Below are 8,869 nucleotides of genomic sequence, written 5' to 3'. Positions count from 1 at the left end.
AAAAAAAAAAAAAAAAAAAAAGGACAGGGTTCTCTGTAGCTTTTGGAGCCTGTCCTGGAACTAGCTCTTGTAGACTAGCCTGGCCTCTGCATTCTTAGTACTGGGATTAAAGGCATGTACCACCACCCAGCTTGAGAGAGCCAAAAAGAAAAAAAAATTAAGACAGTGTTGTGGAGGGAAGGTGGATGTAAATCTCAGTCAGTTCATGCCCTTGAAAGTGTTTTTGCTTCAAAAAGCCAAAATTTCATACTGAGTTTATTTCTGATACAGAGCCTTGTCTGTCCTAGAACTCACTATGTTGATCTTGAGTTCACAGAGATCCACCTGATTCTGCCTCTACTGGAGTTAAGTTTGAGTTTCTGTTTGAGTCAAAGCAGGCCCAGGCTGCCCTTGAACTCCCAATTCCTTAGAAGTGCTGCAATTATAGGCATGGGTCACCACTACCCACTTTTTTTTTTTCTTTCAAGATAGGGTTTCCCAGGAGCTATGGAGCCAATCCTGGAGCTTGCTCTGTAGACCAAGCTGATCTCGAACTCAGAGATCTGTGCACTTTTGCCTCTCAAGTGCTGGGATTAAAGGTGTGCCCTATCACCACCCGATCTACTACCTGCTTCTTAAAGAGGCTTTGAGATTCTGCTCTGGCTCCATCCTCTAACAACTTCACAATCTACATCAACACCTTGATTTGCAATTGTTTGTACACAGCTATCTGTAACTCCACAGGGGAATCTGACACCATCTCTGACCTCCACAGAGCATGTGGCATACATACATATATGTGCAGACAAATTACTTACTCATAATAATAAAATAGTGCAGGCTGGTGGCGCATGCCTTTAATCCCTGTACTCAGGAGGCAGAGACAGGTGGAACTCTTTGAGTTTGAGACTAGCCTGGTCTACAGAGCTAGTTCCAGGACAGCCGTTAAACAGAGAAAACCCCAAATAAGTAAATAAGGTAAAACACAATAAATAAACTTAGTAAATATTTTTAAAATGATTTAAATCATGTGCAGTTCTGAGTAATGTCATGCAATCTGAATCTATCTTGCTCCATCCAGCCTGGGTGTGGATCATCCCTTTGTCTAAATTACACACACACACACACACACACACACACACACACACACATATAATGTAATCCATGAGTCAAGTTGACGTTTGAGAATGAGATCAACCGGGCCTTGGTGGTGCACGCCTTTAATCCCAGAATTTGGCACTTGGGAGGCAGAGGCAGGCAGTTCAAAGCCAGCCTGGTCTACAAGAGCTAGTTCCAGGACAGGCTCCAAAACTACAGCAAAACCCTGTCTCAAGAAAAAAAAAATCAACTCTTTTGGTATCAAAGTAGTCATGTTCAAGTAACTTTTATTTTATTTAATGATGACCCAGTGAGTGGTGTGATTCAGAGATGCTATAGAAAAGCTTCCTTCAAGTGAATGGTGTAAGTCCTGAAAGCAATAGAGACCACACCCATACCCATGAGACTTTTTTTTTTTTTTTGGTTTTTTGAGACAGGGTTTCTCTGTGGCTTTGGAGCCTGTCCTGGAACTAGCTCTGTAGACCAGGCTGGTCTCGAACTCACAGAGATCCGCCTGCCTCTGCCTCCCGAGTGCTGCCCATGAGACTTTTTATTATGATATATTGTGAAAATTATTCGATTTTAATTAGAAGTTGTTAAGTTTTTCCTGGGCCTAACATAAACTTTGCCACTTGTATGTATGAATAGAAAACACTCTATTTAGCTGTTTCTACTTTCAGAGTTTCAGGCATGCACTGAGGGAAAGGCACAGATAATTACAATGTCAGGGCTGAGGATGCAGTTTATTTTTTTTTAATATTTATTTATTTATTATGTATACAATATTCTCTCTGTGTGTATGTCTGCAGGCTAAAAGAGGGCAGCAGACCTCATTACAGATGGTTGTGAGCCACCATGTGGTTGCCGGGAATTGAACTCAGGACCTTTGGAAGAGCAGGCAATGCTCTTAACCACTGAGCCATCTCTCCAGCCCCAGAGGATGCAGTTTAGTGGTGGAGCAAGGGTCCAATCCCAGCATTCCCTCCTTCTCCCCTGGACAAGTGGACTTACCTGTGACTTGTTATGGCCAGAGCAGAAAGACACGGCACTCCTCTGAGAAAAAAACATAAGCATAGAGGAGAATTTTTATTCCTATTATAATGATTGTACCAATGCCTCCAACACAAGGAAGTTTTGCCTGTTGGAACACAAGGAAACACTTTTGAACTTTGTTCAGGCTCACTAGTCGTGCCAAAGTTGGCCCTCTGCCTCCGTCTAAATTAGAGAAAGGTCAACCTGTTTCTCATGTTTTTATATTATGGGTTGGGCAAATGAAGGATGGCAGTTGGTGGTAAGAAATTTAAAAGTGCATTTGCACAGCTCTTTCTATAAGGTTAGTAAAGTATGTAAAATAGATATTATTGGGGGGAAGGCCCCTCCCAAAGCCCTTTGTCATTATGACTATTCCTTGTTCCCCACTTTCCCGCTCTTTTTATTTTTCCTGGATTTTAGTGGTTCTGAGATTTGAACCCAAGGCCTTAAGAGTGGATTTGTGCTCTCTGACTGAGTAACATTCCAGAGCTGTTCCTCCCTTTTACCTGGCTTTCTGGGATAGAGGGCAAGCAGGGAGACAGACGTGCTCTGGGGGCTGGGCTGTGGTGGCACATGCCTTTAATCCCAGCATTTGGGAGGCAGAGGCAGAGGCAGGTGGATCTCTGTGAGTTCAAGGCCAGCCTGGTCTATAAGAGCTAGTTCCAGGACAGGCTCCAAAGCTACAGAGAAACCCTGTCTCAAAAAACAAAACAAAACAAAACAAAAAAAAGAGCTAGTTCCAGGACAAGCTCCAAAGCTACAAAGAATCCCTGTCTCCAAAAACAAAAACAAAAAACTAAACCAACAAATCAAAAATCAGAAGCGCTCTGGGGTCCAAAGTGACAGGTGCTCATGGGTAACATATTTATTTAGATCCTGTATGTCATGCACGTATGCATTATCTCACTTAAGCCTCCTAGCTGCCTTATGAGGCAAGTGCTATTACCTAATACAGCCCAGTAGTCAAGAGCATCTTTGTTGTACTCAAAACCATGGCTTTGTCAGTTGTATGACTCTTAACAAGCTTAAGACTTCCTTTCTTCACCCGTAAAATGAGGATATTGTTCCTGCCTTGAGGGGCTGATGGAAGCTCCAGAAGTGGTATTAGATCCCACTGAAGAAACATAATCAAGTTTGATAATTTGTTTAAGGTCATATTATTTGGTAAATGGCCTCAGATTCTAGTTTGCCTAACTTTACAGCTAATGTTTTTGGACAATTTCTATGTAATTAGTTATAATCATTTTTTTGTTGTTGTTGTTTTGTTTTTTCGAGACAGGGCTTCTCTGTGGCTTTGGAGCCTGTCCTGGAACTAGCTCTTGTATACCAGGCTAGTCTCGAACTCACAGAGATCCGCCTGCCTCTGCCTCCCAAGTGCTGGGATTAAAGGCGTGCGCCACCATCGATCGCCTGGCAGTTATAATCATTTTGAGTGACTCCTGTTAAGTCCTGTGAGCTACTAGATCTTTGTATGCAAGTGAAGACAGTATCTTATAGAGTTCATTCATTAAACGTTTTCGTGCAAGGTATGGGCTTAGCAGAGACTCCAGGTGCCTCCCTTTTTTCAATTTCATTCCACGTAGGTTATTTATCCTTTACGTCTATTTATTTTCTTAACTTTCAAAAGAACCCTGCAAGCACACGGGCGGCCACAAAACCATTTTCACGGTGCTTACATTTTCCTTTATTTCCTGTTCCCTCTTCCACCTAGGCTCCCACCCCACCCAGCACCAGACCACGCCCCAGCGCGTGACGTCAGCACGCCCCGTGCGTCGCGGCGCGGCGCTTGCTGGGGGCCCGGCTTTCGCCCGCTGCTGCCGCCGCCGCCGCGGGCCGCGGCTGCTCTCCCAAGATGGCGGCTCCTCCGGGCGAGTATTTCAGCGTTGGGAGCCAGGTGTCGTGCCGGACGTGCCAGGATCAGCGGCTGCAGGGCGAGGTGGTAGCCTTCGACTACCAGTCCAAAATGCTGGCTCTAAGTATCCTTCTCTGCGTGGACCCCAAGGCCGGGCCAGCGTGTAGGTGCGGTGGTGGGGGGCGGGGGACGGCGGCGGCAGCTAGGGCCCTCTCCCGGCCTAGGGGCGACCGGCTACCGCGTCGCCCTGGGCGCATGCGCACGGTTCTGCGTTCCCCTCCCCCTCCCGCGGGCCTTTCGGTCCACTTGGGGGACCCTTGTCTCCCACCCCTTGCGAGAGCCGGGCCCCAGCCGAGGGTTGGTGGGTGGAGCGGGGCTTGACACGCGGGTGGCTTTTCGAGAGGGAACGGTGTGTTAAGGGGACTCAGTGAATAAGGGATGGGGTACTGGTGGGGAGGGGGCTGGGGATTGGAGCCCGGATGGAGTTGGGGAGTGGAAAATGCTCTGGGGAGGTGCTCTGGGGAGGGGTGTCTAGGGTCAGGAACTGCTAGTAGGACAAGGGTATGGACTTGAGGAGTGGGCTGATGAGATTGGATTCAAGAAAGGGCGGTGGGATGGTGACCAAATGGCCCGTGCCAATTTGGGGATAGGAAGTGCAGGATAGATTTTGTATTCGAATTGGTGGTTAATTTTTGCTAGAGTCGTGTATGCTTGGTATCGTTGCGTGTGGGGTGTGTGTGTGTGTGTGTGCTGATTTTAAGGTTCTTGGTCGTTTGAAAATTGCTGTTCAGGGGGTGTTGGAACTGGAAGTCTGGTCCCGAGAGGACTTGCCACGTTTTTCAGGGGTTTATGTATGACATTGTGGGCTTCGGTTCAGTTCAATTCATGGACGTCCTCAGTTTTCCACAGTGACGTCCTTCTTTTTTAAAGTATCAGTGTTAACCTAATGGAAGAGGTGGCTTTGCTCCCTTGGGGTGGAAATGATTTCTGAGTTACTCCAGCAGACTCACTGTTGAAAAACAGAACATTTTCTGGTTGGAATAAATGTACCATACTTCCCTCTTTATTTGAGCTACAGGTGGGCTTACTTGCGTTATCATTTATTTATTTATTTTTAGGGGAAAGTAGCCTCTGTCTTTAAAAAGAAATTTCGTACAGAGTCTGCTGCCTTTAATTTAATCCTGAGTTGTCGATTTCTAGCTCAGATTTCTAATTATAACAAACTAATTACAAGAACAGCCCCTTTATCTTGTGTTCTTTTTAAAAACAAGAGATTATCCTTGGCCTAAACTGTCTTCCTTTAGTGGCTTAGTTGGGAGGGTCTTAGAAAGAAGACTCTACTTTTGCCTGGCACACCGAAGGATCTCAGTAAATGGTGGGAAAATGAATGGATGGATGGATGGATGGATGAATGAACTAGGTGTCATTTGGGATAGTTTCCTTCCCAGTGGTGTAGCTCTTGCCTCCGACAAATGGGAAAACAAGTGGGGAGAAGAAACTGAGAAAAGAAAGACCGTGAATGTAAGCGAGTGAGCTGCCCCCTGTAGATAGGGAGCCGTGCCAGCATTGACCCCACCTGAAAGCACGGACTCCAGTGCTGCTCCTGAGTTCAAGACAAACAGCGCCTGTGGCCTTAAAACTACATTTCTCTCCGTAAAAGAGAAAGTGGCAGAAATCCTTGAGGCTTTCAGTTTCTGGCTTAGATGACTTTGAAAAGCTTTAGGTCTTTTGGTTATGCATTTGGGCAAAAGCAAGGTAATGTGGGATTTATTTTTAACTTTTTTTTTTTTTTTTGGTTTTTCGAGACATAATTTTTTTTTTTTTGAAGAGTGTAAGGACTTCTGTGGGGCTTGCTTGTCTTTTTTCTAAGCCTGTAGTTTTTTCTGTGCTTGTGTGATGCGCCTTTGTCCTATTTCCCTTAACTTTATTTTCTCACCAGAATGTCCCTCTTCCAGTGGAAAGCCCAACCATGCAGACATCTTGCTTATAAACTTACAATATGTTTCAGAAGTGGAAATAATTAATGATCGAACAGAAACCCCTCCTCCCCTAGCTTCGCTCAATGTTAGTAAGGTAAGGATTCAAGGGCAGTTCTAGCTGTCTAAACTGTTGGGAAAGGGTCTCATGGATTTCTCATGATATATTTTGCTTATTGTGTTTTTTTCTTTGGGTGGGGCAGGGACTGCTTTTTTTTCCCTCTTGAGACAGGTTCTCACGCATGCTGTGCTAACCTTGAACTTAATATATAGCTGAGGATGACTTTGAATTTAAGATTTTCCTGACACTGCCTCCTAAATGTTGGGATTATAGGCATGCGTTACCACAAATATTGTTTCTGTGATGATAGGGATCAAACACAGGTCCTCCTGATGCTAGGCAAGCACTCCACAAGCTGAGCTTCTTTTCCCACCTTTCTTTTTTTTTTTTGAGACAGGATTTCTCAGAAGTTATAGAACCAGTCTTGGAACTCACTCTTGTAGACCAGACTGGCCTTGAACTTGCAGAGATCCGCCTGCTTCTGCCTCCCCAGTGCTGGGATTAAAGGTTTGCACCACCACCTGCCTGGCCTTTCTTTGGTTTAGAGACTTTAGAGACTGGTGTCATTTAGCCTAGGCTGACCTTGAACTTGTTATGTAGACTTATTAATACTACACCTCTTTTTTTTTTTTCCAAGACAGGGTTTCTCTGTGTAACAGTCCTGGCTGCCCTGGAAATTGCTCTGTAGACTAGGCTGGCCTCAAACTCACTGAGATCCATCTGCCTCTGCCTCCCAAGTGCTGGGATTAAAGGCTTGTGCCACCACCGCCCAGCTTGACTACACCTCTTAAGTGCTAAAATTATGAGTGAGCACCACTAAACCTGGCTTGATATCTTTTCTAAAGTTTGTTTATCTTTGCACCTAAAGAAATATCTTCGGTGGTGCATGCCTGCAACCTCAGCACTTGGGAGGTAGACAGAGGAGGTTCAGAAGTTGAAGGTCATCCTCAGCTACTGAATGAGTTTGTGACCAGCCTGGAATACAACATGAGATCTTGTCACAAAGGGGAAAAAATACTCATATCTTGAAATTTGGGCATGGTTGTAGTCCTTGTATGTAGGATACAGAAGCAATAGGATTGTTGCAAATTTAGGGCCAGTCTGATTTACATAGCAAATTCTAAATTGGAACCGTATACAAATAATAATAATAATTGATTCATTTATTGATTTGTTCATTTTTTGGGACAGGGTCTCATTATGCATCGCTGGTTGGCTTGGAGCTTGCTAATATAGACCAGGTTGGCCCTGCACCCATGGAGATCCACTTGCCTCTGCCTCTCAAGTGTTTGTGTTAAAGGTGTGCGCCATCATGCCCAGTCTATCCCGTCTATGTGTTCAAGTGCCTGAGGAGGCCAGAAGAGGGTGTCAGATCCCCTCGAGCTAGTGACTGCAGCTGTGAGCCATCTGATAGGGTGCTCAGGTCCTCTGAAAGAGCATCAAATGCTCTTAACCACTAAAGCATCTCTCCAGCCCCTGCCAGCCTAATCTTTATACTCAGAGCTGAGAGCTTGTGTTTGCCCTTTATAAAGAGGACTTGTGAATAGAGGTTGACGTGGGATTTCTTCCTCTTTCACTTACTTTTTGTTTTTTTGAGACAAGGTCTAATTGAACCTGATTCAGCCATACTGGCTGGCCAAAGAACTCCAGAGTTCCTTTTGTCTCTCCTCATAGCAGAGAGTCCAAAGCTACCACAGTCAGCCTTTAACTTAGGTCCTAGGAATTGAAATCATGTCACGGACTCCTGTTTGTGTTTTTGTGTGGCAAGCACTTTAACTGACCCATCTCCCAACCCTTTTTCCCTCTCACCCCCACCATTCCTTTTTTGGGGGGGGCAGGAACAGGGTTTCTCTGTAAAGCAGGCTGGCCTTTGAACTCAGAGATTCGCCTGTCTCTGCCTCCTAAGTACTGGGATTTAAAGTGTATACCGCCACCACCCGGCTCTTCACCCCTTTTGTAAACCTAGAGTCTGTGTGTTAATTTTTGGTGGCCGTGGAGTTCACAGGGGTGGTGCCCATTGACCTGGAGTTATGTAGTGTGGGTATTGTACAGAATGGGTGAAGAGTTAGGAGTGTTTCATACTTCTAAGAAATACATGACTTAAAAATTTGAAAGCCATAACCAAGATGTAATGGTGCACACCTTTAATTCCAGCACTTAGGAGACAGAGGCAAGTGAATCTCTGAGTTTGAGGCCAGCTTGGTATACAGAGAGAGTTCCAGGACACCCAAGACTACACAGAGAAACCGTGTCTTAAAAAACTAAAAACAAAAAACACACCAACAAAAAAAACTTTGAAAAGCAGTGACTGCATTGGTCTTTTTTTTTTTTGTCTTCATATTTAATTTTGAGGTCTGACACCTCAGATGTTTAGGATATTTTAATCTTGCTTGTCCCTGTTGATTTATGGCAACTCCAATCACATCTTTTTTTTACTCTTCAGTTAATCAAACAATCAACTGATCAACCACCCACCCTGCCTGCCTTGCCAAAGCTTCCCTGTCCCGTCTCCTTTACATAGACTGTTCTTTCAGAATAGCTGGAGACTTAGCTATCAGGACTGAATAAAACAACGCCTCTCTCAGGAAGTCTGATCAATTGGCCTAAAATAATCTGTCTTCACTATTTCTTCTTAGGAATAGCTTCCCACCCAATAGCTTTTAGCACAACTCAGGCATTTTTTTTTAGAGTAAAAGGGGTGCTTTTATTTTACAGTTGGACAACAGGTACAAAGTGATGTGTCTTGGGTAAACTGCCCCAAAGTTGCTTATATATAGCCTTTTTGTAACTATAGTTATACATTACATCTTTACTTGTCATACTTGGTAGGTAGGTTCACTTTAGTGATTTTTTTTTTTTTTTTTTTTTTTT

General features: G+C 44.4%; 1 protein-coding gene across 1 annotated transcript in view; it reads left to right on the top strand.

The window, feature by feature from the left end:
- Window positions 1–3,874: 3,874 nt before the first annotated feature.
- Lsm12 (LSM12 homolog) overlaps window positions 3,875–8,869 on the top strand; it is a 24,596-nt gene continuing 19,601 nt past the window's right edge. Inside the window, exons 1-2 of the mRNA XM_050156530.1 lie at window positions 3,875–4,085; window positions 5,901–6,034. Of these exons, the coding sequence (XP_050012487.1) occupies window positions 3,962–4,085; window positions 5,901–6,034 (258 nt within the window). The 5' untranslated portion in view covers window positions 3,875–3,961. The remainder of the gene's footprint in view (window positions 4,086–5,900; window positions 6,035–8,869) is intronic.

The sequence above is a fragment of the Alexandromys fortis genome, unplaced genomic scaffold, assembly GCF_014885135.2.
Source record: "Alexandromys fortis isolate MF-2015 unplaced genomic scaffold, M_Fortis_MF-2015_v1.1 scaffold_31, whole genome shotgun sequence".
Taxonomy (NCBI): Eukaryota; Metazoa; Chordata; class Mammalia; order Rodentia; family Cricetidae; genus Alexandromys; species Alexandromys fortis.
Note: the sequence above shows the minus strand (reverse complement) of the source record. Positions and strands in the feature narration are given on the sequence as shown.